At 38.5% G+C, this 23,445-nt stretch overlaps 1 protein-coding gene across 2 annotated transcripts in view; it reads right to left on the reverse strand.

Moving 5' to 3' along the window:
* Positions 1–20,725, reverse strand: part of LOC130916744 (uncharacterized) — a 93,298-nt gene extending 72,573 nt beyond the window's left edge. Inside the window, exons 1-5 of one of the 2 annotated variants that reach the window (XM_057837685.1) lie at positions 20,669–20,725; positions 13,671–13,710; positions 11,380–11,413; positions 3,255–3,291; positions 3,051–3,171 (exon numbers count right to left, since the gene is read on the reverse strand). In XM_057837685.1, coding sequence (XP_057693668.1) covers positions 3,051–3,171; positions 3,255–3,263 — 130 coding nt within the window. In that variant the 5' untranslated portion in view covers positions 3,264–3,291; positions 11,380–11,413; positions 13,671–13,710; positions 20,669–20,725. Of the gene's footprint in view, positions 1–3,050; positions 3,172–3,254; positions 3,292–11,379; positions 11,414–13,670; positions 13,748–20,668 lie in introns of those variants that run through there. The other variant, XM_057837686.1, reaches the window with a different exon arrangement.
* Between the last annotated feature and the right edge of the window lie 2,720 nt (positions 20,726–23,445).

Here is a 23,445-nt window from a genome sequence, read left to right on the forward strand (position 1 = left end):
AGCTGAAGACTGCTGTTCACAAACACTCTCCATCCAACCTCACTGAGCTCGAGCTGTTTTGCAAGGAAGAATGGGCAAAAATGTCAGTCTCTCGATGTGCAAAACTGATAGAAACATACCCCAAGCGACTTGCAGCTGTAATTGGAGCAAAAGGTGGCGCTACAAAGTATTAACGCAAGGGGGCCGAATAATATTGCACACCCCACTTTTCAGTTTTTTATTTGTTAAAAAAGTTTAAATTATCCAATAAATTTTTTTCCACTTCACGATTTTGTCCCACTTGTTGTTGATTCTTGACAAAAAATTAAAATTTCATATCTTTATGTTTGAAGCCTGACATGTGGCGAAAGGTTGCAAGGTTGAAGGGGGCCGAATACTTTTGCAAGGCACTGTATATGCACATTAAAACATCAGGCATCAACTAAAAAATGGATAAAGGAGTAGTATGAAATGTAAACTTTGAAAATCCAACCCCCCTACACCAACAAATTAGCTGACAACTGTCATAAGTACATAAATACTTGATTACAAATATTATTTATCCACACAAACACTTTTATGTAACTAACCTCAGTGTTTCCCACAGGATTTTAGGAGACTGTGGTGGGAGGGTCTCTGACCATAGGATTTTTTGAAACTGTGGTGGTGGGCTGCATCGGAGTCAGACAGCCAGACCATGTCGTGCCACGGCGAATTTTTTTTTTTTTTTCATTATTTTTTTCCCCCAAGAAGAACCATAACAAAGATATATTTGAAATATTTAATTAGCTAGGCTAATGTTATAGCTCTCAGCTACGGTACATGTATGTAAAATGCGTTGCTGATTACAGCTACGTTACCCTATGTAATAATGCGACTTTTTTTCTCGTAGCAATAGTACGACTTACATCTCATAGTGACTCAGGGTTGGCAACCCAAACTGTTGAAAGAGCCATATTTCACCCCCCCCCCCCCCCCCCCCCCCCAAAAAAAACAAAAAAACAAAAACTGATACAGTATGTCTGGAGCAGCAAAAAATTTTTTACAAGCCTTATAATTATCAATACTAGCTATATTAGCCTACTATAAAAATGACTAAGTTGGCTAGAAATACATAATTAGCCTTCATGATTAAATGTTTATTTTCCCTGCAGTGGATCCTATAGCGCACCACGTGACTACTCTGTTGTACGATGACGCCACAAGTTTAACTTCATTACAATATTAATGAATTGAAAGAATGTTTGTATCATGTTTGTCCTCCTAGAAATCCTATTAAAACAAAAAATATATTTCCCTCCCCCATCTTTTTCCATTAAAAAAAAAAAAAAAAAGCTCCGAAGCAGCACTAAAGAGCCGTATGCGGCCCAAGAGCCGCAGGTTTCAGACCGCCGTCGTAGCCCTCCTTTTTCCTTTTTATTTGACCCTCATAAGTACTACATTACCACAACAATAACAGTCCTTCCGTCAACTGACCCATTTACAGAACTGGGGGAATTCTAATGGCCGTGTAAAGATTTTTTCTTGATTCGGTGAGAAGGTAAATGGTTTTTTCCCCGTTGTTCGTGAACTAAATTTCCACACAAACGCACATCGAGGTACCATTAACTTAGCAAGGAGAGGTATGACAGTAATTTTTCGAGTGTCCCAGGGCTCGCGAAATGGGGGGGGGGGGGGGGGGGGGCGCATTTATCCAACTTTCGTCAGCCGTAATTGTCTGAAGTTGGCGCGTCGGTGTTGTGCCGAAAAATAGCCACTCCACGCGAAATGTCCCCCCGACGGGAGCGCACACACGTCACTCGTACAAACAGCCTTTTCTTACCAATCGATGGACACGGAAACGACGTTCTTGTACCGTGAATATGTATCATTTTACTCTGCCTGAACTAATAAAGACCTTACTTTGACCAACGCTCTGAAAATAGAGCAAAGCTTTATTTTGGGCCCCGCCTCTCCGCGCAAGTTCAATCAAAGTTTGCTTTCCGTCCAAGACGGCCGTCCACCGCTCACTTTCGCCGAAAAGTCTGATCCAAACTATTGTAATGCCCCGGATATGGGGAAGAAGGAGAGAAGTCTGTATTTGCTTACCCACTTGATTGTGGTAACAATAATAAAGAAAAACAATAACAAAATAACAGCGGGCTGCTATGACATGCGATCGCTATCTCTCGCCACCTCGCTTGTTCTCCCATTCTTCCTACTCGTTCCCCTTGCGTCTCTTAAATAAATAAATAAATAAAATACTACTCTAAAATGCTGCTCTCGCTCGCGCGGGTAGTAGAGTGGAGTGGGCTACAGCTGTGTAATCGGCTGACTGACGCGTCTGATTAGTATCTTTTTTTTTTTCGGCGTGGGGGGCGGGGACAACGAGACTGTGGCGGCCCGTCTACGCTTGTCCACAGTCTACAGTTGCACGCTCCGAGCTCCGACTCCTGCGATCGTGTACTCACACAGCATAACTTTGGTACAACTTGGCAATGGCAACCAGCTAAATCTCCACAAAACTGGATTACTATGATTTGGTTTTGAAAGTTCACGCAAATACTCTTCGGGCCTTTTTGATTGGCTGCTGCAATGCCGTTCACCTGCGCTAGTGCTAGTTGTTGTTTTTTTCTTAACATGCTTTTCATGTAGACTCGAGCTGATACGATGTTCTTTACAGCATTCCTTCCAGACAGCCTAAATTGAGCTGAGACAGTGAAGCACCAAAAGTCAGACTTGCAAACATAATAAACAAATTGTAAACCCACCACCCCATCCCAAAAGGACTGTTTGCTCCTAATTCCAATTTTATAAGCTGTGCTACCTACACTGCTGTTAATGGAAAAACTTTCAGAAAATGGAAACAAAATGCACGTGTTTTTCAAGACTAATAATAAGAGGGCTATTTTGAGGTTCAAGAACTTCAAAATAATTATCATAATAATGAATAAATAAAAATAGATATGTTATAATGATGTTGTAATGGACGATTGGACGATGGACTTTCACAACTTTAAAAACTGATGAAAATATGATGGCTTGCAGTTCATAATTTTGTGACCCATGTTATGGAGTAAAAATAGCATTACCAGATTCCATTTCTTCCAATGTCACCATCCTCCTCCGATTAACTTCGTAAGTCGGCCCAGGAGGTCCAGGACATAAATTTATATCCGGGAGCCAGTTGTGGAATCTCTCATCCTGGCCTCTCTATATCAGAAATGTGCTTTTACTCAATTATTTGCAGGATGTCAAACGAAAGGAGCAGTAGCAGTGATGAAAGTCAAACTTACCCTCGCCATCTGGCTTCTTCAGTTATTGTTTTACAACCTGCAAATTAACTTTAGTTCACTCTCAGTGCTCTCATTAACCACATTTCAAGATGCAACAAGCAATGAAAACATACGGGTAAGTGCTCTCCCTAGTGGATTATCCACCATTTTACCGGGACAACGGACAAAATACAGTATGCCAACATACGCACACGAGGATTACAGTCTGCATCCATCCATTTTTTTATACCACCTTTCCTATTTGGGATCCTGGTGCCTACCACATTTAAACTAAGGTAAGAGGTGGGGTGTAGCTTTAATTTGTCAAGAGTTTATTACATTGATATTGGGAATTTATTACTTATGTCCAAGCAACATTCCATTCACAACTATTGACAAGAGCCTAGAGAGCAGTGTTGTTTTTGGCAGCCCTTTTAATTTTAGTCTTAGTCTTTTGGACAAAAATACTTGTTGGTCTAAGTCATATTTTAGGCGATTTGAAATGTGTTAGTTTTGGTCTAGTTTTAGTCGACGAAAACAACAGTTTTAGTTGACGAAAACAAAAATATTTTTGTATAGTATTAGTTGACGGATACACAAGGTTTAATTAAACAAAACAAAAAAAAACTCCAACAATTTGAAATAAACTGACACATGAGTCAACACTTAGTTTCACAACACTGGCTTTATTTCACAGAAATTTGCAGATTTGCAGTAAAAAAAATCCTGATGTGCAGGGAGGTAGGAGACATAAGAAGTTTGGAACTTAAATAATAATAAATAGGGCAAAGCCAAACTCTGATAACTGTACAAAGTGTACAACAATACAAAGCAATGCAACAATGACAATATATTAATAATAACAAAAAGGCCAAAGCCAAACTCTGACAACTGTACAAACTTAGTGTACAATACAAAACAATGCAACAATAATGCTACGTTAGTAATACTCCTGGCCCTCTCAGAAGTCCAAATTGCACTGCAATAACAGTCTGTGCATTAACAACCACCGACTGTCAGCTAAAAGATCTTAACGAACTTTATTCAGTTTGAGGAAGGCACTTCTCTTTAAAATTATACGAGCTCTGTTTCGATGGCCTCGACTAAGATCACCTGTTATACTAAAGACTCTCTCAGCAAATGCTTGTGAGGCTGGCATGGACGGGGGATCTAAGGCAATGGGTTTTAGGTTTGGATAAATAGAATCTGATTGAGTAGCCCAAAATTGAAGTCCGGTTTCTTGGTTTGTTTCCTCCTATGAAAACTGATCCTTGAATTTTTTTATTTCCTCCCTGACACTTGGATTTGTACGAATAAACTTTGATCTTGGTCTTGATTTTGATAAGTATTTAAACCTGGACCACTTTCCCTGTGGTTACGGTTTGGGATCATCGACCTCCTCAAGCTCGCTATCTTCAGCTTCCTCCTCCTCTCGTACTGGTGTATCAACTGAATGAGGAAATCTTCCGCTTTTCCCAGAAGCACCTGAATCGGCTCATCATCATTTTCAAGAAGCGCTTCAGGTGCAACAGTCGGGGTCAAGGAGGCATGCAGCTGTGCCGAATGGAGAAAACGTAGAGTTTGTGGGATCAAGGAAATAGCTGAAACAATTGTTGATGTTTGCCTTCATTTTTTTTGCAAGGCATGCTAGGTCCTTAAAGTTAGATCCTTGGGCATAGGGGAACACAGACAAGTGAACCTGGAGGTCCAGGAGTGCAGGCAACACCAAGGATACAGACTGTGTGTAATTCTGTAGCATTTTAGTATGCTCAGCAAAGGGAAGGAACAATTCACTCACTTGCCATGAGATGGTTCCAGTTCAATCCATCTGCAACCTGAACAACTGATTCTTTGATTTGGAGAAGGCGCGTGATCATGTGATATGTGCTAGACCCTCTAGCAGGGCAGTCTTTGACCAGAGTATGTTGACAGGATTGTAGCAGTCTTTCAGTTGCGACGGATGACTTGCAAAAGAGCTTGACAAGCTGCCGAGCTTTGCTTAGAAGTCTCTTTATGCTTGGCTCTTTGTGAACCATGTTCACCACAAGTTGGAGTGTGTGCACAACGCAGGGGATCCTACTAATATCTGTGGCTCCAAACCTGAAGAGAGGACAAAAAAACAGGCACAATTTTAAATATTTACAGTGCCTTGCAAAAGTATTCGGCCCCCTTGAATCTTGCAACCTTTCGCCACATTTCAGGCTTCAAACATAAAGATATGAAATTTAATTTTTTTGTCAAGAATCAACAACAAGTGGGACACAATCGTGAAGTGGAACAACATTTATTGGATAATTTAAACTTTTTTAACAAATAAAAAACTGAAAAGTGGGGCGTGCAATATTATTCGGCCCCTTTACTTTCAGTGCAGCAAACTCACTCCAGAAGTTCAGTGAGGATCTCTGAATGATCCGATGTTGTCCTAAATGACCGATGATGATAAATAGAATCCACCTGTGTGTAATCAAGTCTCCGTAAAAATGCACCTGCTCTGTGATAGTCTCAGGGTTCTGTTTAAAGTGCAGAGAGCATTATGAAAACCAAGGAACACACCAGGCAGGATACTGTTGTGGAGAAGTTTAAAGCCGCATTTGGATACAAAAAGATTTCCCAAGCTTTAAACATCTCAAGGAGCACTGTGCATGCCATCATATTGAAATGGAAGGAGCATCAGACCACTGCAAATCTACCAAGACCCGGCCGTCCTTCCAAACTTTCTTCTCAAACAAGGAGAAAACTGATCAGAGATGCAGCCAAGAGGCCCATGATCACTCTGGATGAACTGCAAAGATCTACACCTGAGGTGTATGAGTCTGTCCATAGGACAACAATCAGTCGTACACTGCACAAATCTGGCCTTTATGGAAGAGTGGCAAGAAGAAAGCCATTTCTCAAAGATATCCATAAAAAGTCTCGTTTAAAGTTTGCCACAAGCCACCTGGGAGACACACCAAACATGTGGAAGAAGGTGCTCTGGTCAGATGAAACCAAAATTGAACTTTTTGGCCACAATGCAAAACGATATGTTTGGCGTAAAAGCAACACAGCTCATCACCCTGAACACACCATCCCCACTGTCAAACATGGTGGTGGCAGCATCATGGTTTGGGCCTGCTTTTCTTCAGCAGGGACAGGGAAGATGGTTAAAATTGACGGGAAGATGGATGCAGCCAAATACAGGAACATTCTGGAAGAAAACCTGTTGGTATCTGCACAAGACCTGAGACTGGGACGGAGATTTATCTTCCAACAGGACAATGATCCAAAACATAAAGCCAAATCTACGATGGAATGGTTAAAAAAATAAACGTATCCAGGTGTTAGAATGGCCAAGTCAAAGTCCAGACCTGAATCCAATCGAGAATCTGTGGAAAGAGCTGAAGACTGCTGTTCACAAACACTCTCTATCCAACCTCACTGAGCTCGAGCTGTTTTGCGAGGAAGAATGGGCAAGAATGTCAGTCTCTCGATGTGCAAAACTGATAGAAACCTACCCCAAGCGACTTGCAGCTGTAATTGGAGCAAAAGGTGGCGCTACAAAGTATTAACGCAAGGGGGCCGAATAATATTGCACGCCCCACTTTTCAGTTTTTTATTTGTTAAAAAAGTTTAAATTATCCAATAAATTTTGTTCCACTTCACGATTGTGTCCGACTTGTTGTTGATTCTTGACAAAAAATTAAAATTTTATATCTTTATGTTTGAAGCCTGAAATGTGGCGAAAGTTTGCAAGGTTCAAGGGGGCCGAATACTTTTGCAAGGCACTGTAAATGGTCTTTATTACAGAATTCTTTAAAAAAAATACAATTTCTGTTGAATAAAAGGACTATAATGTACTGAAATTACCGTATTTTTCACACTATAAGGCACACCTTCAATGAATGGCCTATTTAAAAACCGTTTAAAACTTGTAGTGGTGGTCGGGTTGCGTTACACATCCACTAGATCAGGGGTCAGCAACCCAAAATATTGAAAGAGCCATATTGAACAAAAATAACAAAATACAAATATGTCTGGACCCGCAAAAAATTAAAAAAGGCTTATATATGCCTTATAATGAAGGAAAGACATGCTATATGGATCTATATTAGCCCACTATAAAAATGACTTAAGGTGGCTACAAATACATAATGAGCCTTCATGAATAAATGTTTTGTTTTCCTTGCAGTGCATCCGATAGAGAACTCTGTTGTATGATGCCTCCTAAAGTTTAACTTCATTACAATATTAATGAATTAGAATGTTTGTATCATGTTTGTCTTCCTGGTATAGAAACCATATTAAAACAAAAAATACATTTCCCTCCCCGATCTTTTTCCATTTTCAAACAGTTTTTAAAAAGCTCCGGGGAGCCACTAGGGCAGCCCTAAAGAGTCGCATGCGGCTCTCGAGCCGCAGGTTGCTGAACCCTGCACTAGATGGAGCTTCGTTAAGGGAATGTCATGTCATGATTAGCCAATATTGATTTATATAAGGTGCGCCTTTTATTGTGGAAAATATGGTAATTGCAATCTGAAATTATTTACCCATGATGGTCTTCTCCAGAGACTTCAGCCACCTCACTATCTTCAGAGTCACTCGTCTCAGAAGATTCATCAGAGGTCGTAGAGTCAGTTTGTTCATTAACTTTGAACGCTGCAATCATGTTGGTTCCATTACCAGTGATGACTGTCAGAATTTTGTGTTTTGGTATTCCTCAAATTTCTGTGCATCGATCAACCCAGGTTTTTATGCACTCTACTGTGTGCGGATGTGCAATTTGCTGAAGTCTCAACAACATGTGTTGTGCTTTATTTTCCACAGTGCAAAAATAACATGCACTAATGGCCAAAAAGGTTGCTGACAGTCCATTTTTGGTCCATATGTCCAATCCAATAGTTACCAATCCTTAGTTGTCAACTAAGGTGTTTATTTTTGTTATTTTGGGTATGATTAGTCGCTTATCAAAAGCCTCTATCATGAGGATGAAATCTTTATCCTCAACTGTGGAAGCCGGTAGCCCAGTATGCCCAATCCAAACAGCAAGTGCATTTTCTCTGGCACTTTGTTCCAAAGAGTCTGTCTTATATTCGCACACAGTGGCAAAGGCAATTTAATTTTTGCTTGTTAGCAAAAAAAAAAAATATATATATATATATAATTGTAATTTTTTTTACAGAGCATTAAATGTATTGAATCGGATCGAAAATCGTGTTCCCCGTATCAAAAATCGTACCGAACCGTGACTTAACTGTATCGTTACATCCCTATGCAACAACTTTGCAGAAGCTATGACAGGAAAAGTTTTCATTTGCCTAAATCAGACATGTCCAAAGTCCGGCCCGGGGGTCAAATGCGGCCCTTGGTCAGATTTCATCAGGCCCCCAGCCTCTGTCATAAAATCAATAACGTCTGGCAATGTCGGCCCCCCACATTTTTACCACACCAAATCTGGCCCCCTTTGCAAAAAGTTTGGACACCCCTGGCCTAAATGCTTAAGTTATTAAGTGCAATTTTTTATTATTTTTTTTAAACACATTTTATTTATTCTGTGTTTCTGTGCGATATCAATATTGTTGTTTTTTTTACTTAAGAGGCATGGTCTATTGTTTTTAGTTGTGATTTCTTAAAAAGTATTTTTGAATTTAAGAGTAAATATTTATCGCGTTTAAATAAGTGCACTTGATCTATTAATACTGTATATACAGTAAAACCTCCGCTGACGAACGCTTAAGCTCACGAACTTTTCGCCTCAAGAACATTAAATTCGCGAGCATATAGTCTCTGCTGATGAACTAGTTTTCGGCGGACGAACCAAACCACGCGGTCGAACAGCGCCACGAGAAGCTGACGCACGCTCACGGCGTCCCAGTTCGTCCCCTCGCTTTCGTTGAGTGCGGACGTGGTTTGTGTTTGATAGACATTTTGAACCATATTGAGTGTACTTTTGCTATTATGGGACCGAAAAAGAGTTACCTACAGTCCTTATGGAAGGTGACTCTCCTTCCAAACAGTAACTCCCTCCCTCCCTCCCTTCCTCCTCCTCCCACTCCATTCCATCAAGCCATCAACTACCATCACAAAGGTAAATAAAACGACTTTATTATACAGTACAGTTTATTTCTTTAATTACAATACAATAGCACATTTATCATACATAAAATAAGGTATGTTTGTGTAGTTTTAAGGCTTATTTAGTAGAAAATTATGTTTTATGGGGACCTGGGAACGGATTATTCTCATTTTAATGGTTTCTTATGGAAAATAAATGTTCAGAAGACGAACTTTTCGCCTTACACACACTTTCTGGGAACCAATTATGTTCGTGAGCTGAGGTATCACTGTACTGTATTCTCACTGTGTTATTGTAAATTGGTTAAAAAAAATGGGGGGGGGGGGGGGTGCAATAATATCGCATATCGCAATAATTTATGAGAATAATTATCGCACACTAAAATTATACGCCTCCGTTCCGAACCGAGCACCACGTACCGAAAGGGTTCAATACAAATAAATGTACCGTTACACCCTTACTGTATATATATGGTAGAAAGCACAGATAAGACTGAAAAAGCAGTTTCTGCTCTTGCACCCCTCTTTAAAATAAACTGTTTATTGTAATCAAAACAACTGTTGTGTTTGATAAAACAATATGTCTATATGCTGTCATAGCAGATTCATGGCCCATTAAGCCCCCGAACTATTTCTAATTAGTCTGCTTTACCCTGGAAACCCCTGTTTACAGACGTCGCGCAACCGTTTTTGTTTCAACCCAGCTATCAAACAAAGGTAATCAATTATATTCATTATTCAAAATGTCTATCATTTTTATCTTAGAATCATTAGTTGATGTATAATATTTCGATTAAAAAAAAAACACTTTATAAAATCATTCATATTTTCGCAGATTTTAAACTTAAACAAATTACGTCACAATGAAAAAAAATGGTGTCTGTAAAAAAGTCACGGATATCTACCTCATAACTATCGCTTAATTGTATTTTTTTTGGTTACAGTCGCATTTTCTCCGATATGTTAGATGACAAATAATCGATCCAAACAAAGAAAAATTGGAAAAAAAAAAAAAAAAAAAACATTTAGAAGAGTAAATATATGAAAAACAAAATCTCAACCACTCCTTGATATCTGCATCGCGACCCTTGTTATATTACAATGTTTCACCCGAAAAAATCCCCCCAAAATCCAGCTGTGGCCATTCACATATGTGTCTTGACACTCAATGATACATGCTAAATGGAGTTTTTGGATCGAAACATAGTAAGTACGTGATAATATCTCGTTAAAATCATGGCGTCTTTAATTATGTTCTCGCGTGCTCTCACCTCCAGTAACGGTTTTGCTGTTAAAAAAAAAACATTTTATTTTTTAAAAATGCCCTCCTGTTCAAAATTTTTCTTCCCCCAGAAAATTGAGATTTTAAGCTTTCCAATGATGTATCATACATGCATATCGGATAATTTTGAAATTTGGCCAAATTGGGGGTGTCAGAGTTTAACTTCAAGTCACCTGAGTGTTTTCCGCCATATATATGTACTAGAGATGCACGATAATATCGGTCACCGATAATTATCGGCCGATAATGTCAATTATGACGTCACAAAGATAATCCAGATAAAACGAAATTCAAGCGATAACGCAATTCGATAATTATATACTTGATTTAGCCTACAAATGTGCGCAATCAACAGTTTTCTCCAATTCTGCTAGTTTTAAGGAGGTGTTTTTGCAGTGTAGTAATGTGATATATGTTAGGGATGGCTTACTTTTAAAGGCATTTTTGTGCAACTTGGGTGTTTACTCTCTTAAGTAATTGTTGCCAAAAGCTTTCCATTACACAACGTCAGTGCCATTGTTTAGTTGTTGGAATTTACTACTTGTTCACATTTGATGTGGAAAAAAATAGCACTAAATCACATTTTTGCACAGTAACATTTGATCTTTGTATACTTTAAAATTTTACATACATATTTGAATAGAATTATCGGCGTGACATTATCGGTTATCGGGTGGAAGGGGCAGGAAATTATCGGTTATCGATATCGGTTAAAAATGTATTATCGTGCAACACTAATATGTACTGTAACGAATCTGGTTATTATATAGCAGGGGTATTTGCATGCGTTCCTGAATTCACCGCGTGACTTACCGGGGTGAGGAAGGTGCGGGAGAGCGTTGTCTTCCTGCAGCAAATAGTGGTCATATTTTCAATAAGTTTCCAAAATAAAGAAATACAAATATACTGGATATTATAATAATAAATAAAAATAAAACCAATAATAAATTTATATATAATATATTATTATATTATTATAATTATTTAATACAATAATAATAAAATGATATATCAAAAAAAAAACAAATACTGGGTATTGTAGCATTTAACACCAAAACATAAAGAAAGCTGCAGCCCAGCAACACCCCCAGCATATGTATGTATGCATGAATCTATATATGGCGGAAAACACAGACAAGACTGAAAAAGCAGTTTCTGCTCTTGCACTCCCCTTTAAAAGAAACTGCTGTATTTTAAGCCAAAACTGTTGTGTTTGATAGAACAATATGTCTATATGCTGCCATAGCAGATTCATGGTGCATTAAGCCCCCAAACTGTTTCTAATTTGTCTCCTTTACCCTGGAAACCCCTGTTTACAGACGTCGCGCAACCGCTTTTGTTTCAACCCAGCCATCAAAGGTAATCAATTATATTTATAATTCAAAATGTCTGCCATTTTTATCTTAGAATCATTCATTGATTTATTAAAAAAAAAAAAAAAAAAAAAAAAAAAAGACTTTATAAAATTTGTATATTTTTAACTTAAATAAATTACGTCACAATGAAAAAAAAATGGTGTCTGTAAAAAAGTCATGGATGTCATGGATGTTTGTTACTGTCGCATTTTCTCCGATATGTTAGATGACGAATAATCGACCCAAACAAAATTGGAGAAAAAAAAACATTTAAAGGGGTAAATATATGAAAAAGAAAATCTCGACCACTCCTTGATGTCTGTGATTTTTGCATTGCGACCCTTGTTATATTACCATGTTTCACCAAAAAAATCCCCCCCCAAATCCAGCTGTGGCCATTCACATCTGTGTTTCGACACCCGTTGATACATGCTAAATTGAGTTTTTGGATCGAAAAAAGGTAAGTACGCGATAATATCTCGTTAAAATCATGGCGTCTTTAATTATGTTCTCGCGTGCTCTCACCTCCATTTAGGGTTTTGCTGTTTATTTAAAAAACAATTTTTTTTTTAATAAAAATGCCCTCCTGTTCAAAATTTTTCTTCCACCAGAAAATTGAGATTTTAAGCTTTCCAATGATGTATCACATATGCACATAGGACAATTTTGAAATTTGGCACAATTGGGGGTATCAGAGCAGAACTTCAAGTCACCTGAGTGTTTTCCGCCATATTCATATGTACTGTAACGAATCAGGTTATAATCAGTGTTGTTAATAACGGCGTTAGAATATAACGGCGTTATTTTTTTCAGTAGTGAGTAATCTAATTAATTATTTTTCTCATCTTGGCAACGCCATTACCGTTGCTGAGGATGGAAAGGCGTGCGCTACTATGCGTTGCTATATTGGTTGAATGGCGCGATAAAAGTCTGAGGGAGACGGACTCACCGAGACGACAGAGCAGAGCAGGAGTGGGGAGGAGGCAAAAAAGTTGTGACGCCGAGCAAACGCGATGCTAGATGGCTCCAATAATACCTGACTGTAGCCGATAGCCTACAAACTACGCACACATCATATGGTAGATATGGTAGACATGGTAGATATCACATACAGTCCCCACTGTATATATAGAACTACATGCAAAATGACAGACACGGGGGCGTTAGCAACATGTACAGTATAGGAACTAGATGCGTTAGTAAACAGCCGTCATCTTAAAGCAGTAGACTTCTTAGGAAGGCTCTGTTGTAGAGAACCTTCCTAGCAAACCTAAGTAACTTTATTTCTAAAATACTCCTAAATCTGCAAAGTCTTGACTTGAATCTAATGAAACAGTTTTAAAACTTCCACATGTCAAAAGTAGACAGTAGGGAACTAATGCAACAATGGGAGCAATTTTAACAACTTTTAACGGTTGATTCAGGGTAAAGGGTAAATTAGTGTAAAGAATTGGGCTAGGGCCAATTGTCCCAAACACCTTTTACACTTCACATAGTGTGACCTACGTTTTTTGTTTTTTTTTTTGAGGAAAAAACAAACAAACAAAAAAACATGAAAATTATCACCAGTTACTTAGCCAAGTAACTAATTACTCTTACATTCAGATAACTGAGTTACTAACGCAATTACTTTTTGGGAGAAGTAATTTGTAACTATAATTAATTACTTTTTTAAAGCAAGATTAACAACACTGGTTATAATATAGCAGGGGTATTTGCATGCGTTCCTGAATGCACCGCATGACTTACCGGGGTGAGGAAGGTGCGAGAGAGTGTTGTCTTCCTGCAGCTGACAGCAGTCGTATTTTCAATGATAAGTTTCCAAAATAAAGAAATACAAATATACAGTATATTATAATAATAAATAAAAATAAAACCAATAATAATATATATGATAAAATATTATATTATTATAATTATTTGATATAATAATAATAAAATATTTAAAACAAACAAAAAAAAAAGGGTATTGTAGCATTTAAATTGGGTATTGTTGCATTTAACACCAAAATATAAAGCAAGCTGCAGCCAGCAACACCCCCAGCCTATGTATATATGCATGAATCTATATATGGCGGAAAACAGACAAGACTGAAAAAGCAGTTTCTGCTCTTGCACTCCTCTTTAAAAGAAACTGCTGTATTTTAAGCCAAAAGAACTGTTGTGTTTGAAAGAACAATATGTCTATATGCTGCCATAGCAGATTCATGGCACGTTAGGCCCCCGATCTATTGTTAATTTGCCCGTTTTACCCTCAAAAGCCCCGTTTACAGATGTCGCGCAACCGTTGTTTCAACCCAGCTATGAAAACAAGGTAACTACCGTAATTATATTTATGATTCTAAATGTCTGTCATTTTTAGCTTAGAATCATTAATTGATCTCTAACATTTTGTTTAAAAAAAAAATAACTTTAAAAAATTATTCACTCGCATATTTTAAACTTTATTACGTCACAATGAAAAAAAAAAGGCATCTGTAAAAAAGTTACGGATATCTACCGCATATCTATCGCAAAAAAAAAATTTTTTTTTTGTTAATAATAATAAAATTGTATATTTAAGAAAAACAAATATTGGGTATTGCAGTTAACGGCTTTTATGCAACTCATCCAATGAGTTTACAGCGTCTGAAAGCACCAGGGCTTCCATAATTTGCATGTGAATCTACTTTTAGAAACTACGATCATTGACTATAGGGAATGGGACGTACTACGTCATTGTTTGGACGCGCCTCCATGCTGGCAATATGATTCACTTCCGGGCCGGCAGAGTCAATGCGGATTGTAACGTGTGGTAGTGCTAAGCTAACTCTTTCGGTGTTTTAGAAAGAAAATATGGGTGCTTATTGTTGCGTTACCGGGTGCAACAGCGTCTCCTACGACAAAAAAAGGGGTTAGGAAAAATGGACCCACTTTTCACCGTTTTCCTGCATGGAGGACCAAATATCAGATCACGAAGGTACGACGGATGGCTGGATTGCAGTGGTTCGTCGGAAAAGCATTTCTTATGATCATATTTCTGCTGGAATGAGAGTGTATTCGCCTCATCTCTACTCTTGTAAGTTGAACGATTTATCCGTTTTGGTTTCAATACGTTTTTTTTGTGTGTTTTTTTTACTGTTGTGTAAATCTGCCTCGGTAGCAATGCTAACCTACTCCTCCTCCTCACCTAACTTTTGTGTTACTAGGAAAACCTGCATATGAAATGCTGACAACACATCCCGATTGGTCACCATATCTCTTCTTGGGTAATTCTGAGGTCAAGCGCACCACATCGGAGCGTTATGAGAGGTTGGAAAGGCGAAGAGTGCACGCTGAAACTTCAGTTTGCTCTGCTCTTACAAACACGATCCCAAGTGTTGTTGTGAAAAGTCAATAAAATATGAATACCAAAACATGACTTGAACAACTTCTTGACAAACTGTAACTGCTTGTTGTTTACTTCAGGTCTTCATAATAAACAGGTGTAATAATTACAAAGTCAGGTGACTTAATTTTGTTTTTCTATTTGGAATATGCATTGACAATTTTTGGACAATGTTGTAGACGAGAACTGGGACTGATAAGTTGCAATAGATTTATTTCAAGTAATGCAATTTCTCCAATACGATATTTGAATTGACAGTTTAAAATTATTATTATTTAAAATAATTAATTAAAATTAGTGCAAACAAGGCCCACCCTCTGACGGTGGCAGCAAATATTATATAATTATAAGTAATACACAAATACAAGATCACAATAAACGTGTCTTTGTCAAAGCAGTTTAAAACACTATTTACTGGCCTTGGGTAAATTGCCAGACAGGATAAATATGTGATTTAAAGTTCTTGCATTTCCATTTTAAGTATTGCAAGTACTAGTCCCCAACACAGTATTTGAACTGACAGTTTAAAATCCTTTTAGTACAAAATGGCCCACACTCTGGCAGGGGGCAGCAAATATTATAATACATAATACATTATAAAAAGCTATATACTATATAAATACAAGATCACAACAAAACCTGTATTTTTCAAAGCAGTTAAAAAACATCCAGTGGCCTTAGGTAAATAAAGGTGTATAAATATGTACTTTACAGTTCTTGCATTTCTATTTTAGGTATTGCAACTTTTCCAACACTATTTGAATTGACAGTCTTAAGTCTACATTAGTGCAAATAAGAATATCATAAATTAAAAATAATAATAGAATATATAAATTCAACATTACAATGAAACGCGTCTTTGTCAAAATGGTTAAAAAAAAATAAAAAAATAAAATAAAAGTCACTGGCCATAGTTAAATAGCCAGGCAGAATAAATATGTGCATTAAAGTTCTTGCATTTTCACAAGTTAAAAGCCCGCAGTTCATCGACGAGAAGGGCAGACCCAGATGGCGTCTGCTGCAGGGGCTTGTTTGAGTCCGACACAGGACAAATGGAACCACTCCATTGAACAAATTTTCTTTGTCAAATGATCCAAGAAGAGAGAAGGTGACCAATCGGGATGTGTTGTCAGCAGGTTTACGTAGGAACACAACAGGTAGGTGAGTCGTAGTAGGCGAGCATTGCTACCGAGGCAGATTTACACAACGGTGTAAAAAAACAAAAACGTATTGAAACCAAAAGTGGATAAATCGTTCAACTTACAAGAGTAGAGATGGCAGGAACACACTCTCATTCCAGCAGAAATATGATCATAAGAAATGCTTTTCCGACGAACCGCTGCAATCCAGCCATCCGTCGTACCTTCGTGATCTGATATTTGGTCCTCCATGCAGGAAAACGGTGAAAAGTGAGTCCATTTTTCCTAACCCCTTTTTTTGTCGTAGGAGACGCTGTTGCACCCGGTAACGCAACAATAAGCACCCATATTTTCTTTCTAAAACACCGAAAGAGTTAGCTTAGCACTACCACACGTTACAATCCGCATTGACTCTGCCGGCCCGGAAGTGAATTATATTGCCAGCATGGAGGTGCGTCCAAACAATGACGTAGTACGTCCCATTCCCTATATGGACACAAAATGACGGACAATATGGCGGCACAATACAGCGATCACGTGATTGTGTGACGTTGGTGATTGGGGTCTATAGGTAATAGTGTTGTATCGGTCGCGAACGATTCGTTCTTTTTGAATGAATTGTTTGGGTAAATGAGACCGAACTAATCACCATCTGCACTGATTCGTTCTGTGAGGTTGGTGCTTGTTCGCAGCGTGGGAGGGCGTTGAGCAAGTGACAGCGTCTTCTGACATCGCACACGACCAATCAGACGCCAGCCTCATCGCGGGCAGGGGAGGGAGCGGAAACAGAATCAGGCCGTCTGTCACTCACTTCCACGTGTAGCCAATAAGCAGCCAGCGTGCAGGCAGGAGGGCAAGACTGAGTTATGTCACTTCCCGTTCAGTGACTCGGTCCTCCGGAGGCTCCGGTTCCTGACCTAGCTTGCTGCTAACTTGACTTTGCAGTAATGCGGTGAACGAGTCAAAAAATGAAAGGAAATGACTTTGTCACATATTTGTTGATGTGGAGCCTATCAAATGCTGCTCAAACAGACAAAAACACCACACAAACCTAGCGAGCATGGTTTAGTGTACTACTTTTCTCTACAGACTCGGGACTACATATAATGACATACTATCAAATTTACAGTAGTTTAAAAGACTTTCGCGGGTAGCTACGAGGCAAGCAAAAGCTGAGCTGCGGTCGCGTGACGGCAGTGCGGGGGGAGAAAACTGTCATTGTATGGAAGCTTCATGGCAGCGATATTTACCTCATATGTGCACAGAAAAAATATTTAGTATGATCACCATAATACTGATTTGCAATGAAACTGTATATACACGTCAATTTTTCCCGACTGTTTTTATTTTCTTTCGTGTCAGAGCGTGTCGGGTGTTAGTTAGTTTGACAAATTATGTCCATCCGTCCATCATGTGCTACTCAAGCGCCCAAAAACAATGCACGCTGACACGGGAGATGTCGCAATAAGTCTACATTTTTCTTAACAGACTAATGAGAGTAGAAAGGCAACTTCGTAAAGAGCAAACAATTATTACTCGTCAGCATTTGACGATCTGAGATGAGGGGACGACAGGGGAACTGACCGGATTATTTTATTTGTTAATACCAGTGCAAAAATTCAATACGATCATCTTAATACTGATTTGCAATTAAACTGTCAAATATCAAAATGTAGTATTTTTATTTCAGAGCAGCAACATTTGACAACTAGCTATTTACACTTTAGTTTTAACAATAGTGACCAAAAATAATAGTGATGAGCATAAAAACTAAAATACAACAGAGCGAGAGGTAAATATGATGTGTTGGTTGGTTGTTAAACTTTCGATATTATTATTTTTCGATTATATTTTTATTTTCGTGACAGCAAGCATGCCACGTTGGCTGGTAGCTGCATTGTATAGACCCTACTCACGTGGCGTCACAGCCACGCCCCCGCGCCATGTTGTCCGGATACTAGTCATGTTAATGCATTAGCGCTTCGTAAATTCCTCCTATTATGGCGTGTTTTTCTGCTCGTTAACATTAATAATCAAAATGGTGAAGTCGTGTGTGGCGGTCGGTTGCAAAAACAGAGAAGATAGACGGAGAGACTTGAATTTTTACCGTATTCCGAGAGAGCCGAAGAGGAGACCGAGATTGACTGCTGCAATTCGACGAGAAAACTGGGCTCCAAACGACTACCACAGATTATGTAGTAGTCATTTTATATCTGGTAAGATGCATTTAATATATATTTAGAGGGTTTTGGGCTGACAACCACAATTAAGATCATTGCTAGGCTAATCGCCGACAACATACACTCAGACGTTGTGAATGAACTACCTGAAAATATATAATTATAAGAGGATAATCAGACAGTTGTCATACAATTAATTTACAATTTCACTATTGAGGTCAAAAGCCAAAAACTAAATTCAACTAGGGACAATTTGGAGTAGTGCTATCGCACTTCATATTTATTACGTATTATATATGTATATAGTGAGAGTGCTATCGCTAAACCATATAAACATTAAAAGCCCTAGCTCCATTGACAAATGATATGAAATACATTAGAATTGACAGTGGATGTTAGCAAGAACAAAAGATTTTGAATTGAAAATTTCGTAACTCACCTTCCAAGCACAAGATTCCTGCCGAATTTTCGTGTACGAGGACCTGTTTCACCCAACCAGCAACGTAGCATTTATAAGCCTCCAAGCTCTTAAAGTTTTTCAAACTTTCGTGAGAATAGGCTGATTTTGTGTGGACAAGATAGTTGTAAATATCAGGATATCAGATGTCAGGCGAAGCCAGCGGGTCGAAAAACCTCGATTTAGGCATCAAATACGGATCTGGCGAATGGATAAACTGAAGCTTTTCCACGTAACGCCTTTTATGCAACGGATCCAATGAGTTTACAGCGTCAGATAACACCGGGGCTTCCATGAATTGCTCTATAACTTGCGGGACTAATTGAAAACAATGAGAATAGGTCTAAAAAAGAGGTACAATATGGCGGCCGGAAACAGCGACACGCCCATTTTGTGACGTAGGTGAGTAGGGTCTATATGTGATCAAGATCATTCTAAAGAAAGTCCATGCGCCCCCGACCCCAAACCTCCACTCCCCCCACAAAAGGAAAATGTTTAACCGTGTCCTAAATCGAAATGCAAGCACGAGCCATGACTTTAATCCCATTGAAGCTTTTGCAGCAGCGGGAGGGAGACGAGGCTGTTTGTGAAAGCAGAATGATATCGCCTGTCACTCATTTCTGAAACTACGACGAGTGGTCAATGTGTGCAAGAGAGGGAGGGACCAAGCAATGTCACTTCCCGTTCAGTTATACTGCGAAGCGGTCTTTGATGATTCGTTCGGCAACGTCACTTCCCGTTCACTAACCGAACGATTCATTTGGGCGGGGAGGGATATGAGGGGGGCGAACGATTCGTTGAACGGTTTGTTTGAACGAATCTTTTTACTGAACGAACCGGAATGGATTCGTTTACTCATGTGAACGACAGATTCCGTCACTAATAGGTAACGATGTGGGGGAAAAGCGCTGAGGATGGGAACACAGGGGAGGTGACGCACCGTTCAAAATAGTACATTCACTAACCGTTTGAGCATGCGCACATCGTTGAACCGCCAAATTCAAAAAATAACAACAAAAAAGAAGAGCAGGATGTCGAACAATTTTGTACAGCGACAGAAAAATAAGACCCACATGTGTCCAATAACAGTAAACCACACCCGAGACAGAGTTTAATTGGAATTGTGAACTACTATTTGCTGAAAATCTAAATTAGTTAATTATTTCACGTTGAATTGAAATTTAACAGAGACTTTCTACGAACAGCAAAATACAATTGTTCTTCTTTTAATATACTATTGTAACTGGTCAGAAATGTAGTTGCTTTGCGGGTTGTCCCCGCTAACGGGTCGGCACACGCATCCGCTCTGCAACGCAGCAGGAGAGCGTGGGAACAACTAAATTAAATTAAACTACTCCTACTATCCATCCATCCATTTTCTCCCGCTTATCTGAAGGCCAAGGTAAAAAGGCCTGCTAACATCGCTAGTCGCTAGCATGCTATCTTGAAGCATGTTACAGTCCATGTCACAAATAAGTATGGACAACCAGTATTACAAATGTTCGAAATCCTTTTTTCCAAGAACTAAAATGTAAATGTAAAGTTGTATAAATATAAATAGTACAAACTATTAAAAAAAAAAAAATGAAACGAAAATTACCTACCTTTCTTTCACTTGTTCCAGTTTGAAACTCAAATGCCAATGCAATGTAATATATGGTTCTAGAGCAATTTTATTGGTAAATTGACCATGACTGCATCCCGTTGAATTTTATAAAATAATACCCCCTCCGATACAACCACCTGCTGGGTCAGCAAGCGCAGGTGCTTTTATTTTGAAATCTATCCCATCCTGTCATTTCTCAGTATGTTTTACTTTTTTCTTCTTCTTTTCAACACAATGTTATTAACGTGATGCCAATGTGTAAACCACAAAACCGTTAAATGAAAGAATAACTTTAAATATTCTATAGTAAAACAAATTATTTGATTTTGTGAAGACAAGGGGAGCAGATGTGTGACTTTAAACGGATCACTTGAATCCGTGAGCCTGCGCGTGTACACGCAACTGAGCAAAGGGGCTATTTATTGACAAAATAAAAATTGGAGGGACAACAGATATTTTATTTTGGACGACTAATCCGAGCAAAACGACGGAAAGTACCCCGTCCGCCATCGTTGACTTGTGCCGCCCGCAGCACTCGGCGGCTCCCGTTACGTTAACGCCTACGGAAATCGTCAACCGAATTAGACCCGTTTTTGATCACTGCAAACAAACTTTAAATTTCCAGATGTCGAGTGGACATACATGGTCCATTAACAACAACATTAACAACTGTGCCAACAATTGCGTGAAAAGCCTACAATGTAAGAAAGATAATCTGTGAAAGCCTCCACTGCATCAAGACTGCTCGTGTATGTTGCCATACAGCAGGGCTTCCCAAACTACGGCCCGCGGGCCGAATACGGCCCGCCTCCAGATTTGGTCCGGTGTTCTGTCAAAATTTGCTCCCTTATAAAATTTTGCTCCCAAAGCTTTTGTGGCGCGGAAAAAGCTCTCTTTTACATTCAGTTGGACTGTCAATGTTATCCAAAGGTGCTAACTAAACTAGATACATCATAAACATACATGTGCAACACGAAAATGGCGTAAATTAATACTTAACGACACGGCGAAGTCGTTTACAGTGAGAGCGCGGGGTGCAGTTGCTGTGTGCAGCTAACATGGTAGGATGTGTCTGAGAACTTTTGAACATGTCTTTACATGATCAAACTTAAGTAAATATTCCTTTCTTTAAAAAAAGTTTGTAGTGTTTACTTTGGAATCGCAGCATTCGCGGCCATTTTTAACCTTACGTGCATGCGCAAAACCGCAAGGTAGCAATTTTTGATGGGTTGCAAAATTTGTCAGAACACCAGCGCCCTGAACAATACCAGAGAGCATTTTTATTTTTTATTTCATTTTTTTCTCAATAGTGTTATTTATTTCCTGGCCTTTTCTGTGAAGAACTCAGAGAGGGTTATTTGGTTATCATCTATTTAATTAATAGGGTTTATATTATATTATATTATATTATATTATATTATATTATATTATATTATATTATATCATATCATATCATATCATATCATATCATATCATATCATATCATATCATATCATATCATATCATATCATATCATATCATATCATATCATATCATATCATATCATATTTACTTTTGTTCCATGAAGAATCCAGGAAGGGTTATTTGATTGTGGCTGTCTGAAGAACAATACATTTTTACATTTTTTTTTTTTTTTGGTAAACTTTGTTTATTGAACCAATATAGCACAAGCAAATTAAGTAACAACATTTGAGCATTCTTTTTTTTTTTCATATTGAAACTAAATAAGAAACAAACAAACAAACAAAACAAAAAAAAAAACAACAACAAAAAACCCTCACCCACCCAATACCCACGGCACATATCCTCAGAAAGCAATGTATTGTTAATATAGTTGTTTCCCTTTAAAGGGGAAAAGAGCACAGACCAAGAAACGGAAAGAAAAAAAACAAAACAACAAAACAAAACAAAAAACACATATATAGATATATATACATCTTTATATTGGTATAATTTTCCAGGCATAGTTCAAGAATCCACACAGAGATGGCAATTTATGCTTCTGACATATGCAAAAAACGACTTCCAAGCGTTCTCAAAGGACGCAACTGATCCACAGAGCGTCAGTCTTATCCTTTCCAATTTGAGAAAAAAAAACATCTCCTTGATCCAATATGATTGCGTAGGTGGAACTGAAGATTTCCACCTCAAAAGAATTAGCCTTCTGGCCAGCAAGGTTGCGAATGCTATGAGGTCCCCCTTCTGAGGAGGGAGACCATGTGCAGCAGGAACCACACCAAACAGAGCAGTCAAGGCATTGGGAGCAATATCTATCTCTGTAATCTTTGATAGAGCAGTAAAAATATCAGACCAATATGAAGTTAAAGACGTACAAAACCAGAACATGTGTGCATAATCGGCCGAGGCCTGCTTACAGCGATCGCACATGGAGGAGACTGTATGAAATATTTTGGCTAGCTTAGCTTTGGTATAGTGAGCTCTGTGTAGAATCCTACACTGAGTGAAACTGTGTCTGGCGCAGATTGAAGATTTGTGTGTCCTACATAAAATTTCTCTCCAGACCTCTTCAGATATACTCATTCCCAAATTCGATTCCCAGACTGCCTTAAGGGCATTTACAGTGCTATCTCAGCTGATTTTATAAATATTAGAATAAACTGTAGTTATTGCACCCTTTGACGATAATAAGGGTTTTAAAAAGATATCTAAGGTAGAGGCAGCAGGGAGTGTTGGGAAACTTGGCCAAATAGAGCGAGCATAACTGCGAATTTGGAGATACCTGAAAAAATGACAATTGGGCAATGAAAACTTTTC

The sequence above is a fragment of the Corythoichthys intestinalis genome, chromosome 5 (genome assembly GCF_030265065.1).
Source record: "Corythoichthys intestinalis isolate RoL2023-P3 chromosome 5, ASM3026506v1, whole genome shotgun sequence".
Classification (NCBI taxonomy): Eukaryota; Metazoa; Chordata; class Actinopteri; order Syngnathiformes; family Syngnathidae; genus Corythoichthys; species Corythoichthys intestinalis.